Raw genomic sequence first — 14315 nt, 5'->3', positions numbered from 1 at the left:
GCTTTGGCTGTCTGACCACACAAAGAATTGTGCAGATATAAAAAGAAGGTAACTTAAGCATAGGAAAAGGAGCCAAAAGCTGAAGGCAGTCTCTTGGAAGCATTCATAGAATCTCTCTTCAGTATTTGCCTACTTCTTTTCACAAAACATACAGGAACATCTTCTCTTTAAAAACTTCACTTCCCTGTCAAATTTCTTTGGAACTGAATAGCAGGATCAAAGGTTAAGAAGGAAAGACAGAGACACACATGCACACCAAGGCAGAAGGAAAGAAGTCTGCTACTCACATAAATGGCTTTGATGAGCTCCACACCTTCACAGGTGCTAGTACGGCAGGCTTGTGAGACATAGAAGGATGAAGTAAAGGGGTGGAAGGTGGCATTCACTGTAACATTTTCTCCTGTAACACAAATGGAAAAGCAAACAGCATCATGAATTGCAAGTAACCACTAATACACTATTATCCCTCTCCTTCTGACACAGGTCTGAGCAGCCCTATACTCTGAGGTCTCCCTGCTTCTGCAACGTCTACCTACAACCTAACCCACACCCCCACTACTATGGATGTGACTGTGAAGTTCACTCCAGGGTGGACTGCTGACTTCTGTTGAGTGTTAGTACTTTTAGTAAAAAGTACTTTTAGTGTTCACCATTACTAGACAAATTTTTTAAGGCTCTGTAAGAAGTAACTGAGACACCACTTTCCAATAAAATTGGACAAAATCTCTTAAACTAGAGGACAGGTAGGGAATAGATACTATTTCTTTTATTATTTCCTTGGAATCTCTTTTTCCCATGATATTCTAGAGAGTGACAGTAGATTGGTGATGTTGAAAGGAAAGGTAAAATATCAAAATAAATAAAAGCAATATGACTCTAAATGAAGGAAAATATGGACTGCAGATTCTTCACACTTCAGATCGTGATGTGATCAACAGATAGGATCAAGAGGAAAATTATTTTCAGAAAGTAGAGGCTAATCCAGTCAGGAGAGGAAGCAATGGCAACCCAATTACTGCACGAGATGGATCACTGGTCTTGTCTGATCCAGTTTAATAATTTCCACATTACCAAACCGAGCTGAACATCTCCAGAGAGGCATGCAGGAAGAGTCTGCCCAAACACCACAAAAATATATATAGTTCTGCCCATTTGTAGAGCATTTCAATTTATACAAAGAGAGGTCATTATTTCCATAAGCTCTACATAAGATGGGCAAGCAAGGAATCTGTCTGAGAAGCACCTTGCTAAAGGTCAGATGAGTAGGAAACTGTGACACAAAGTGTGACAAGAAATCACAGGAAGAGAGGGATAACCAACACCCATTGGCTTACCTGTCATCTGGAATTCCTTTCGTACCCTTTCCAAGGCTTGTAGCACAGCTAACTTCACACCATCAGTACTTGATGGGAAATCCGTGTAATTCATGAGCATCACATTGATCACATAACTGTTGTTGTTACACCGATCTGAACCCACTTTCTTCAGCAGCTGTAGTGAGGAAAACAAAGGCCAAATGGCCAGCACCAATACCAGTTCCTTCATCGTTGCTCAGTTTAGACCCATTGTGTGTGCTCTCCCACTTCTTTTTGTCTTCTAACTCTCTTTCTTTCAGATACTCTACATTGATTTTGTTCCTGGATAGAAAGAAAAAGAGAGAAAGAGAGAAAGAGAGAAAGAGAGAAAGAGTGAGAGAGAGAGAGAGAGAAAGAAAGAAAGAAAGAAAGAAAGAAAGAAACAAAGAAAGAAAGAAAGAAAGAAAGAAAGAAAGAAAGAAAGAAAGAAACAAAGAAAGAAAGAAAGAAAGAAAGAAAGAAAGAAAGAAAGAAAGAAAGAAAGAAAGAAAGAAAGAAAGAAAAAAAGAGATTTCCAGAGTCAAAGACAGGCTATGCGATTCTCTCTCCTGCACTTCCCTATTCCCTTCCCTGCCTTCACCTCTGCCCGTCCCTCTAGTGTACTAGGTGGCACTTCAAGGTGAAAACTAGCAGTAGCAAAACTCAGGAAAAGAGAGAGGCTAAAGGTTGCTGAGAATGTTTGCTCATGGAAAGGCTGAGGCTATAAACTGAAACATTACCAGAAACTTTGTATGATAAGTACACTAACTCTTCATCACATGCATAAGCTGAGAGAAGAAAGAGGAGGGGACAAATGAACCATAAGGACAACTCTCCAAAATGGAAATAAAATATAAGGTTTGTTAAAGCCTAGAGAAAAACAGATGGTTACTTCATGTTTGCATTGCCCTACATCTCTTGATTACATTGCCACACCATCTCTGCTGATTGAGCTCATAAATTGAGGGTGTATTTTCTTCTGAGATAAGTTACCAATTTCATTCCTTTAGCTTATAACAGTGAAGTACTTTTTGTGTTGGCAAAAATGTCTCACTTGCAGACCTTCAGACCAAAGCCTTTCTTTCTTCTTACAGACTCATACAAGGCTTGTCCACTTATGCTCGCCCAGCACTGTGCATCAAAGTGCCCTGGGTCTGCCCCTGCTCTCATCACCCTTTCTCACCCCCTCAAATAGGGGCCCCAGATATTCATACTTTATGTGATGAACCTCGCATCGGGTAAGGATTAGCAAAGCTGAAGGACTCTCAGACCTGCACAACCAAAGCTAAATTTTAAATGCCATCACAAAAAAAACCCCACAAAACAATAACAAACAACGAACAAACCCCACCAACCCACAAGCCTTATGGAAAATTCTAGGCATTCTAGGCACAAAGGAGACAAATTTAAATAAAGTATAGAGTTTGCTTTTGCTGAATATGGGGTGTTTATGCACACATACGAGAGGTTCTTTTTTTCTACTGAAACCTACACTGAGGCTGTCAGATAATAAATCAGTTAACTTTTGTTATCTTCCTGAAATAATTTAAGACAAATAATGAAAATAATCAGAAACAATGTAAGTAACAGGGCTTGTGATATAAAACAATACTGCAATTTCATGGCTTCTTTTGAAGCCTATATTTAGAAGGTATTGAATACACTTCAGATATATTTGCCCAGACCTTTTTATGTGATTCTGTTTTAATACCAAATTACTATTGCTTGAATCTAATACCCAGAGAAGACCATGACCCAGCATTTAAAAGTAGTTCATAAATATCTCTGCATATTTAATCTAGCATTTGTAATTAATAATACAGTAATTCTAAATTAACAGTCTGTCATGTAAACATGTGGACTAGTATGGTTGGCTAGAGCCACAGACTGGGAATGGAACATGGCTTTTCCTGTGGAAATCATCTGCTCATCACTGGCTCATTTTATAGGTATTTCCAATGTCCTTGAAACTTATCCAACATAAGTCAATAAGAGATTTATCATTAACTTCAGCAGAGCAGGATTTGCATTTTTATACTCTTCTTAGCCTATCTGGGAGAAACAGTCAGCATGAATAATGCAACTAGAACTGAGTATTTTACACAGATGGTCACACAGGGAGTATGTAATGGCACTGAAGTCTCCCTGGTTTCATATCTATTAATGTATTTATTTGGTTGTCTTAGCAGGTTGAAACTGTCCTTTAAAAACAAAAGTAAAATCAATTATAGCCTTATCACAGCATTTCTTTTTACTCTCTCCCTTGTCCTACACCATCACAATGCCACAGCACCAGACAAAATATGATATAAATTTAATTGTTGACTTATAAACTTTCTAATTTCCTGGTGTGTATGTAATCTCTCAATGAATTCCCATGACAGAAGAATCTGGTGACGTGGAGCAGCAGGGAGTGTGGCAGGAGGCAGCAGCTAGGATGAAACTCTCCATGAAGCTTGCCAAACAGCACACTTTCCCTTGTACCTTGGGGCTTTGGACATCAAACACAGTTGCCTGGCAGACTGATCAGTAACATCTGCCTCATGGCATAAGAGAGACAAAGAAAAGCTGTGTCATTGCACTGTAAATATGACAGTTACTGTTACTATAGATGTTCATGAGGGTGGAGAGAAGAAAAAGTAAATAAATGAGTCAGATGTGTAAAGGACAATATTTGATAGGCTTGCCACAAGGAAAAAAAAAACATCTGTAAGTTTGTCCTTGTTGCTGCCTCTGCTTAAGGCATTGTTAGCCCTGAGGAATAGAAGAGACACAAATGCCAGTCCATTCATAGTGTCCTGACTGCAGAACACAGTTAAGCTCCCAAGGAGCCAAACAATTCCTTCCCAAGGTCCAACCTAGCAGTTTATAAATCCAAGAGGTTAACAGTGATACAAACCAGACAGCTACTCAAAAAAAAACCTTGTATATCTCTCTAGAGCACTCTCTCCACTATCTCAGTAACTTTTCTCCAACCATGAGCCAGCTCTCACACATCCAAGATTAGTCAACGAAGGATAAGTTGAGAAGTTCAGAAGAGAAATAATGTGTTGGAGGCAAAAAGAAAGCTTTATGACTCCTGAAGGTGACTGCAGCTTTAACTAGAAATACTGGCTTACAACAGAACTACAGGTAATGGGAGCATCCTGAAAGCACAAGCAAATAACTCTGCCTTCCTCTGAAAGAGTGTCTCTCATGCATGGAGAATCAGAGCAAGAAATTCAAACACCAGCAATATCCTGCCTAAGGTAACCTCTCCTGACAATCCACAAAATATTTTTAAAGCACATCTTGTAGAACTATTTATTCTCCCTTAAAAGTTCTGAGATTTAATCACTGTCTAAGGAATAAGGTGCTAAAACCCAGCATCTGACATCCCCAGTGCAATTCTTTTTAGCTGTTGCTTCTAGGCATCAGCTACTGCTATAATCTTGGCAGAAAGGTAAAAAAGATCCTCAGTGTTACATATCTTCACTATGTGCAAGTGTCTATCCAAGAAGTCAGTTCTTCAGTGAACATCAGCTTCAGACCCTCATCTTTGTAATCCTAGCATGCTTAACAGCTCGTGGAGGTCTCCCCTTCAATCACTGTAGTTTATCACTTATTTTGGCTTCAGCAGCACAGGGATGATTCAGATTCAGATAGGCGGGCCTTGTATTTATTTGTCTGAAGAAAAAAATTCAGTTCCTCCCCAACACACCTGTCCATATATTGTATAGATACAAAACATCAATATAGCTCTCTTTAGGCAATCTTATAGTCAGTGTTAGATTAGAAATACTACCTCAAATTAACTCACCAGAGAACTGTATCATTTGTTTTAGTGAAAAGTGACTTTCAGTGCCTGGTTCTACAGTACTTTAAAGCACTGTATTTCTTCTGCCCTAGGATTTACTGAATAATAAATTACTAGATATTATAGGGTGTATTTGCAACTGATAATCAGCACTGACTTCCTGATCTAAAACTAGTCTGAGAAGTTCTCTCTGTCTTCTGGAAAATTCAATGGTAGTCAGAGAATGAAAATTCCAGAAATCTCAGAAAAGCCAAAGACTTATGTGACAGTATTGAGTACCTGCAGTCAGTCAAACTGCTATTAGTAGTACTTAGTAACAATAGTCCTAATAAATCTGAAAATAACACAAACATGTTGTCAGCTTGTCTTCAATTTCTTTGGCACCAAAGACAGCCAAGGTAGCATTTTTCAAGCCACTAGTTTGTAAAGAGGCATGCATTGTGATACAATCATCTTATTTTGCAGATTAACATATTTTGACAGTGTCCTTCAAAATGGAATTTTTCCCTGAATATTTTGCTACAATTATTTCTCAATGTCATTTAATGACAATTGTTGCAATCAGCTTATGTTTTTCACAGTTGCACATTATTTTTTATTTTCTCCAGAGCCAGGAACTTTGACAGTACACAAGAATATGAGGTTCCATTAAAATAAAAGAGATACTCTAAGTCTCCAGCATTGCAGAACTGAGAAATGTGAAAAAGGGAGAGACAAAAAAAAAATCTGAAAATATTCTAAATAAAAATAACAGTAGATGTACTTATGTTCTTAATTTTCACTAACTCTGAAAACAAATTTCCTTGATTTCAGTGGCACAAAATCTATCATCTCTATGTTTTTGAATAAGCAAGGCTGTCAACATTGTTTGCATAAAATACAGAGTTTTTAATAAGAAATATGCATGAGACATTATATGTTGTATAGTTCATCATATTTAGCCAACAGGATAAATGCTGAAAAACATCGATGTTGTTTTCAAGTTCTAACCCCTATTACTAAGTCTGATTCCAAATTATATTGATTGTCTGGGACTTTATCAGCACCTACGCAGTCTTTAAAAAGATTCCAAAAATCAGATTGAAGAAAAATAAAATAGAAATGTTTCAGTTTCCCTTTTCTCAGTTTTGTTAGAAGTTGGAATCACAAATATGGTTACAGACAGAAAAGAAAAAAATACAGGACTGTAACATCTGTGTTTATTTAATGTCAGTAACTTAATGGTGTCAACTGGAGAACATAAAGATGTCTTCTTTAACTTTCAATATTAGAGACAGACCAGGGATATGAAATAATCTTTTCCCATATTTTAAATTATTTTTACAATACTTCTACTATCTAGGCTTAGAGGACAATAATGTAAATTATTATTAATATAGTTGTATAGTATACGTATATAGCAGCTGTATACATAGATATAGTATTCATGTATAGAAGCTGCATAGCAGCTATATTGACTTTTCAGAACTGATCTTTTTTTCTTTCTCTTTTACTACAAAAGAACATTAAGAAAGATTTTGCAAACACTATCCTTTGGAACCAGCAACTGATAAGCAACAAGCCTGTAAACCAACATAAAAACATGTGGGTCATGTGATGCATGATCCTAATAGTAGAGCACGATAATATAGCCATTCCCATGGGTTATTGAGAGTTCAGGTTCCTGCCATAATTTAGTTGCCGGCACAGATTAGAATGAAATTGCACTGCAAAGCACTGACTGTTCTCATCAGAAGTTATCACTCTAGTAAGAGGAACGCTACAGACAAGGATAAGGAAAGTGGAATTGCATCATATTACCAACAGCTTGGGTGGTGGCCCCATCTTCCTATTGATCTATTATGTTGCCACTACCAGAAGATGAAGCTAAATATGTGATGTGTCATAAACATCTAGCTCAATTAAGAAAGTCTTCTTCCTGTTAACTCTTTCCCAACACATATATACATTTTGATGTGAATATTTTTTATCCACCTAACTTGTATACTACAAAAATAAATAGTAGGAAGTCTTTCCTATTAACTACTGTTTTCTTTCTCTAAAGGACTTTGTTTCCAGAGTGACAGGACACATTCACCTTTTCAGCGTACTGATTTGCCTCTTTTACACACTCAGCAGGATACATCTCTGTCAAGAGACAAATGTAAGCTATCCTTAATGGACAAACATCTGTTCTGCTTATCTTTACAAAGGTAAATGGCTTGAAAGTGTAATAATTTATGTCCTGGACATATATTCAGTTTTCTTAACCTCTTTCTATTAAACATTACACATGTTTATACTATGTGCTGGGATGGAGTTATGAGATATTCAAGCTAGTGCACACTTGATCCTGTAAATCCAGATGGCAGCGGAACATTGTGCAGTTATATAAGCACATGTCCTGGGCCAGTACAACTGCATTCTTTGGGACACAGCACCTGCAGTGATGTGGCTTTCTGGCTTGGATAAGTTTGTGCAGACACAGCTCACCATGCATTCCATTTTCAGTCTATCACTGACTCATCCTGGACCAGTGGATTCTCTTGCCTCCCCTCCTTTGGTTCTACATATATAAACTTCTAAAAACTTACCTAAATGTAATGCTAAAATCAAATACAAGAACAGCTTTTTTGTTAACTTGACTGAATCTTGATGTCAGGTACATGCTGGAAATATCAGAAAAATTCTGAAGGTGCATTTTCCACAGACCCATAAAAATAACAGACATAAACATGAATGAAAACTAAAGTTTCCCCTTTCCAAATAAAGATAAAAATGATGAATTTTCATGTCACCATTTGGAGGTCTTTAACTGACACGACTTTTGTTTGCCTTCCTGAGCTGGGTAATAGAGACAGAACAAAAGCATTAAAGGTACACATGATCCATCAACTTACGTGTTTCAGCTTCTCTCATCATGGGTGGTCCAGCCAGGGTAGATCAAGACTCAGAAGTTGCTGGTGCCATGAAAAAAAAGAAGCAAGTATTGTTCAAGTTCCTCGCTTAAAAGGAATCATTTCCCATTTTCTCATCTCAAGGGATTGCCTTTGTAGCTGTAGCAGGGGAGCATTTCATTGCTCTCACTTTTGTGTATCATTTATCTTGAGATGTCAGATGTTGTCAGGTGCATTTTCAAAGGCACAAGACACAGAACATGGTGAAGCATCATTACTGAAAGAACATGATCTTACCCAGATATTGTGGAAATTGAAGTACATGATTGTTGCTGATGCAAAGGTCATGTCCCAACCTCTTGCTTTACTTTATATTATGATAAGGTTTTTTCCACTTCTTGCTTTTGCTTTCTTTCCCTTTTTAAAATTTCCTTCATCTCCTTTTCTTAGATCTCACTTTCCAGTCTCTGGTTTTTTATTTAAACACTCATTGCACCCTCTGATGATTACCTTGGTGTTTAGTCATGAATGCATGATTTCCCTTTTGCTGCTATTAGTGTGAGTAAACTCCCATTCTCCCAGCAATTCTGTGTGGAAATAAACATGATCATTAATAATTTTAGAGCTCGTAGGCTCAGGATAATGGCACTGGCTAAAAGAATAGTGGAGGTAAGAACTGCAGCAGTTTTCCAGTATTATTCTAGAGTAGACAAACTTCTTGACTTGTCTTTAATTTATGAATTGTCATCTTAGTGTTTCAAATGAGGAAAAACTATAACATTTCCACCTACTTTGTATTGCATCTTAGTAAAAATTTCTACACCAGACATGCTAAAAATATTTTGGTCAATTTGATGCTGCTATCGCTTTTTATCACAGCTGACATTGTCATTCTTGTGCCCACAGCTAACCCACTGACACTGTGTATGTTAGCTCTTGGACATTCCCCAGCTTTGGATCCACCACATAAAAATTCAGGAGCCACTTGGAAATGGGAGAAACCAGTGGAGCAGCTGAGAGCTTTCTTTCATTTGAGTTAATATTTTAGCTGTATTTATGTTGATCCTTAGAACAACGGGGTCTTCTGAAAGAATCTGTTAAAAACCAGAAGAAAGCAATGTAGTAAAATTGAATTTTCAGTTACTTTTTCTTCAAAAAAAATAAAAGAATCTTACCTAATTGTACTATCTGCTTGACCACATGAAATCAAACCTCTGAAAGGGCAAATAATTTCAGAATTATTTATGGATATTAATTTTCTCCTGACAGAAATAATACCTTACATAATAGAGAAGAGCTATAAAAGCAGACTAAATTACTAGCAAACATTCTTTATCACTTTGACTAAGTAATTAAAAATTAACTTCTTGCAGAGAAATCCTTTGTGGGAGAGTGGAGTATCTGCCTTCCTTCTTTGTGGCCTGTGGTGTGAAAGCACATTCATCATCGAGGGACACTGTCACAGTGCTGTTCTGCTCCAGTGGTTTCTGGTTGCAGAGCAATCTCTCAGAGCTCCAAGCTGGGTGTATCATTCCTGGGTCAAGCCATCTTGAAGTGAGTGGGACACAGTAAATATGGAACCCACACTCTGAAGAAGCAGCACACAGTTCTTTACTGCTGGTCTGTATTACAGATGATTGCAATCTGACAGGATATATTTATTCATACCAAAAACAAAAGCTGGGGGTTTTTCCCCGATAAAGGTAGAAATGCAGATACTTCATTAGTTCTGTCCATGGATATATTTTTTTTAGTTAGTTGAGTTGTCAGCAGTAGTGTAATGTTTTAGTCCTCTGCACTGACATTTCTAATCATAGAAGGTTGGAAAAGATCTCTATGGTCATTGAGTCCAGGCATCAACCTAACACTGCAGGTCTGTCAGTTCCCATGTCCCTAAGTGCCACATCTACTTGTCTTTTGAACACTCCAGGGATGGTGATTCCACCACTTCCCTGGAGAACCTGTTCCAATGCTTGACCATCCTTTCAGTGAAGAATTTTTTCCTAATGCTCAGTCTAAACCTCCAACAATATAACTTGAAGCTGTTTCCACTTGTCACTTGGGAGAAGAGACCAACCCTCACCTTGCTAAAACCCCCTTTCAGGTAACTGTAGAAAGCAGTAAGATCTCACCTGAGTCTCCTTTTCTCCAGGTTAAACAACTCCAGCTTCTTCAGCCACTCATCCTTACATTATTAATCTTATGAAAATATGTTCTTTGATGTTTATCTTTGTATACTTTCAAGACTAATCAAAAAGAGATTTAATCTGTGAAAAATCTCTTTTTAGCTAGGGAGCAGCTAACAAGCAAGCTCTAAGTGATGTCCAGGTTTTAGAAAGACAAATTAGTTGTTGGTAGAACTGCCTTGTCAAGGTTTAGGGCTTGACATATTTCAATGATCTCAGACCTATATGGAGGTTAACAAAGCTTGGGAATAAGGATGTACCACTGATAGTGGACACAAGGAATGTAGAATTTATAGGCCACAAGGACATTTGGCAGAACCCCCAAGACAAGGAAGAAACTAATAAAGACAGCTCAGCGACTGTGCTGAACCAGCCCCAGCTGGGTACAAGGTAATTGGCAGTAAATTGTGACCACTGACTGATGGCCACTCACCCAAAAGATTATGTGGGCTAATCAGCATTAAAAGTGAGAGACTCATTAATCAATAGAAGAAAGGCTACTGATTATTAAGGGAACTTTGTAATTTGCGGACAATGGACCTTAATGCCTTTGTTTGCTAAAATGGATAAACAATGAAAAGTTTTGGTAGTTGTCATGCTGGCTTTGTGCGCTTGCCACCCAGCACCCTCTTCTGTGCAGAACTGTAAATACATCAAAGACCTTGTGTGTGGACTGGCCTCTTGAACACCGGGTGAAAAAAAACCTATTTTGGGACAATTAGACTTTTGTTCCAAATCTCTCAGCAGCTTTGCTGCCCTCCTTTGGACAAGTTCCAGCCCCTCAACGTCGTTCTCGACGTGAGGGGCTCAAAATTGGACACAGGGTTCGAGGTGTGGCCTCACGAGTGTACAGGGGCTGGCCACATTTTATCTGACACGATGCCATTGGCCTTCTTGGCCACCTGGACACGCTGGCTCGCTGTCAGCCAGCACCCCCGGGTCCTTTTCCACCTGGCTGCTTTCCCGCCACTGTCCCAAACCCGTGGCATTGCTGCGACCCAAGTGCAGGACCCGGATGTTCAGGCCAGGGCCCAAAGGCGAGGAGAGGAAGCGCCACGGGCTTTGGGGGAGGAACCAGCGCGCTCCTCACTGAGGCGGCCTCCGAGGAGATCGCCGCCCGCCGAAGGGGAGGCGGAACCCTGGGGACGGCGCCGGTCGTCAGCCGGCGCCCTTTCGCCGCGGCCTTCCGCCGTCCCGCCGTTACCCCGGCAACGGCGCCGCCGTCGCAACGCGAAGCCCGGGCCCGGCCGCAAGATGGTGAGGGATGGCGGGGCGGTGAGGGATGGTAGATGGTGAGGGATCGCAGGATGGTGAGGGGCGGGAAGGGATCGCGGGATGGTGAGGGGCGGTGGGGCGGTGAGAGATCGCAGGATGGTGAGGGGCGGCGGGGCGGTGAGGGATGGTAGGATGGTGAAGGATCGCAGGATGGTGAGGGGCGGCGGGGCGGTAAGGGATGGTAGGATGGTGAGGCGCGGCGGGACAGGGGACGCGGCGGAGAAGGCACCGCCGAGGGAGAGCCCGCTCTGAGCCGGCTCCTCTTTGCTCTCTGCTCAGATGCTCTCTCGGGCCAAGCCGGCCGTGGGGGGTACCCCGCCGCCGGGAGACAGACGGAGGAAGAAAGGGAAGGAGGTGCCACAGTTGGAAGAACTCTTGGCCCAGAGGGACTTCACCGGCGCGATCGCCTTGCTGGAGGTGACGGGCTCCCCTCGGGAGAGCGGTATCGTCGCTGTGCCCTCAGGGCTGCGGGGCGAGAGCATCCCTTCCCCTGCCTTGTGACCCTCTCGCCCCCTTGGGCCCTGCAGCGGCATCTGTTGCTCCCCGCTTCACAGAGCCGGGTTTGGCCTGTGAGGGCTGCCTGCTGCTGCTGCCCTTGGAAATGTGAAAGCAGCTCCATCCCAGCAGCATCCACAGCTGTCAAACCGTCCGTGATATATGATAGCCTAGTATTGCTTTGGTTATCTGTGGGGTTTTAGAAACTCTGGCAGCTGACAAAATTCTTATATTCTTTATTCCCTGCAAAGTTTAAACAGCACGTAGCGGAGGAGGAGGAGGAGGATGGCAACCTTTGGATTGGATACTGTGCGTTTCATTTGGGTGACTACAAGAGAGCTCTGGAGGTAAGGTGGGGAAATCCTGCTTCCCGAGGTTGGAAACTGGGATGTTGTAATAAAATAAGGACAGCAGGAGGAAGATGGTCTGTAATAGGGAAAAGCCCTGCTAGCCAGTTAAGGTACAAATGTACAGTAATGAGGCAGATGCTCTGGGAAGCAGTTTGGATTGGGGGAAAATATGGTATTTTGCCTATGAAAATAGAACTTGTTAAATATTATGTACTGACTTATTTCATACTAGGGTCAGTAGCCTAATTTGTTCTGTTGAATGTCATTGTTCATGTCCTAAATCCATCATTCCCTTTTTGCAGCTAGGTTTCCACAGTTTCATTTCTGAGGTTTAATAATATTTCTGTCTTCATTGTGTAGCTTATCTGTGATAGGTATGAAAAAATTCTTTCTTTAGAGGTTGATGCCCCTGACTATTTAATGTACTTTATTGGTCTTCTTTGCATTTTCTCGTATTAGGTAATTCAATTAAATGAGGTGGCCTTTTTTTCTAAAAGTTTTACGTCACTAAAATATATGGTAATTGTTCAAATATGTACATTTTAATGTTTACCTCTTACAGTTCTGTTGTGTCCCTTCACTGTGAAATGTAACCGAAGTATAGCAGGTTTTGCAGTCTGTGAACTTGCTTTCCCCAGAATCAATATTAAAAACAGATGTTAAAGTATTAACAAAAGATAATAAAAAGAAAAGAAATAGATTATAGAACAATGATGATATTTTCTCTCTTAGATAAATGGTCACATGCACAAGATGCATACATGAGCTGAAAACTCTAAAGCTTCTAAGTAAGAAAGGCACAAGGCACTCTGCCCTTTAAAAATTGACGAGAAAAACATCTGTTAGAGTTATTAGAAATGCTCAGTGAATCAAATGGATGGTAAACACAGTATAGAAGTAGTGCAGGACATCACAGTAAATTAATATTCATGTTTAGACTTGTGGAATTTAGATACTATGAATACAACAATCAGTAGCTGTAGTTAATTTACATCCATGTATTAGGTGTTAATAGGCAGTGCAAGTTTAAAAAAAATGTTCATATACAGATGGAAAATAACTTGGAATTTCTTTGAAATAAGAAACAGTTTGAAAATAAATTTGAAATAAATTCTGTTTTTTAAATACCCAGTAGATGCTTTTATAGCCAGAGTAGATTTTACATGTTCCCTTCAACGAAAAGGCAGCTGCTTTTTTTTTAAATTTTCCTAATTAGTTTTTGCATGTGGTGTTTGATTCACCACTAGGTGATGCTCTTGATTCGGTCTTTTAAACACTGCAACATAGCCTTCTTTTTCCTGGTTATCTGCCCAAGAAGGGACAATAAAAGGTTTGTATGAGCGATTTGTAGTTTGATTGATTGTGTATGTTTTAAGTGAGAGATCACAGGGCTTGTCTTCCCGGATTTAATGCTGGTTTTTTGCACAGTGATAAGTCCTGATAGCTTTGTAATTTTGTGGTGACATGTGGGAAATGAGCCTGTGCATCTCAACATAGTTTCTCTGGGGACAGAACACTCTAGTTTTAATTTCTAAGACTGTAGGTCTCATTCCACCGCGGAGGCTGAACTGCCTTTTAGTTATCAAATTCCATGTTGAAGTGTAAAATGCTGCTATCTCATCTGCTATGTTCCAGAGGTGTTGTTGCTGTATTCTCAAGGACAAATTCCTTGATAATCTACATCCTTGAGATCTTGGAGCACTCTTTGGGGAGTGCCAAAAGCACTGTAGATAAAATACTATGGGTCAAAGATTCTGCTGAATTATCCAGAATGACATTGCATATAACCTAAATGATTTACACTGCTATGTGTTCCTGCAAGTGACAGCACTTAGTATGTGTCACTGTATAACAGTTCATGGTCCATGTACCTGATGAGGGTCTTCAGAAATCACACTGTTCCATGCTTTTATTAATGATGATACTTTCTTAGTGAGCCAGGCATGTTGGTTGCATAGCAACTTTTGGAGAAGCTTGGGAATTGTGATGAGGTGGCCATCATG

At 40.0% G+C, this 14315-nt stretch overlaps 2 protein-coding genes across 13 annotated transcripts in view; one reads left to right on the top strand and one right to left on the bottom strand.

Moving 5' to 3' along the window:
• Positions 1–1942, bottom strand: part of GUCY2C (guanylate cyclase 2C) — a 44488-nt gene extending 42546 nt beyond the window's left edge. The window contains exons 1-2 of the mRNA XM_071424289.1: positions 1335–1942; positions 288–400 (exon numbers count right to left, since the gene is read on the bottom strand). Coding sequence (XP_071280390.1) covers positions 288–400; positions 1335–1545 — 324 coding nt within the window. The 5' untranslated portion in view covers positions 1546–1942. The remainder of the gene's footprint in view (positions 1–287; positions 401–1334) is intronic.
• A 9114-nt stretch (positions 1943–11056) lies between these two features.
• IFT56 (intraflagellar transport 56) overlaps positions 11057–14315 on the top strand; it is a 66547-nt gene continuing 63288 nt past the window's right edge. For 10 of the 12 annotated variants that reach the window (XR_011678557.1, XM_071423070.1, XM_071423067.1 and 7 more), the window contains exons 1-3: positions 11057–11449; positions 11747–11884; positions 12214–12309. Coding sequence is in view for 11 of the 12 variants with exons in the window: in XM_071423070.1 (XP_071279171.1) it covers positions 11072–11449; positions 11747–11884; positions 12214–12309 (612 nt within the window). In the remaining variant the exon portion in view is untranslated. Of the gene's footprint in view, positions 11503–11746; positions 11885–12213; positions 12310–14315 lie in introns of all 12 variants that reach the window. The other 2 variants (XM_071423072.1, XM_071423071.1) reach the window with 2 other exon arrangements.

The sequence above is a fragment of the Agelaius tricolor genome, unplaced genomic scaffold, assembly GCF_023055355.1.
Source record: "Agelaius tricolor isolate 1412-34295 unplaced genomic scaffold, bAgeTri1.0.p SCAF_3, whole genome shotgun sequence".
NCBI classification, from domain to species: domain Eukaryota; kingdom Metazoa; phylum Chordata; class Aves; order Passeriformes; family Icteridae; genus Agelaius; species Agelaius tricolor.
This window is presented reverse-complemented; position numbering and strand designations above follow the sequence as displayed.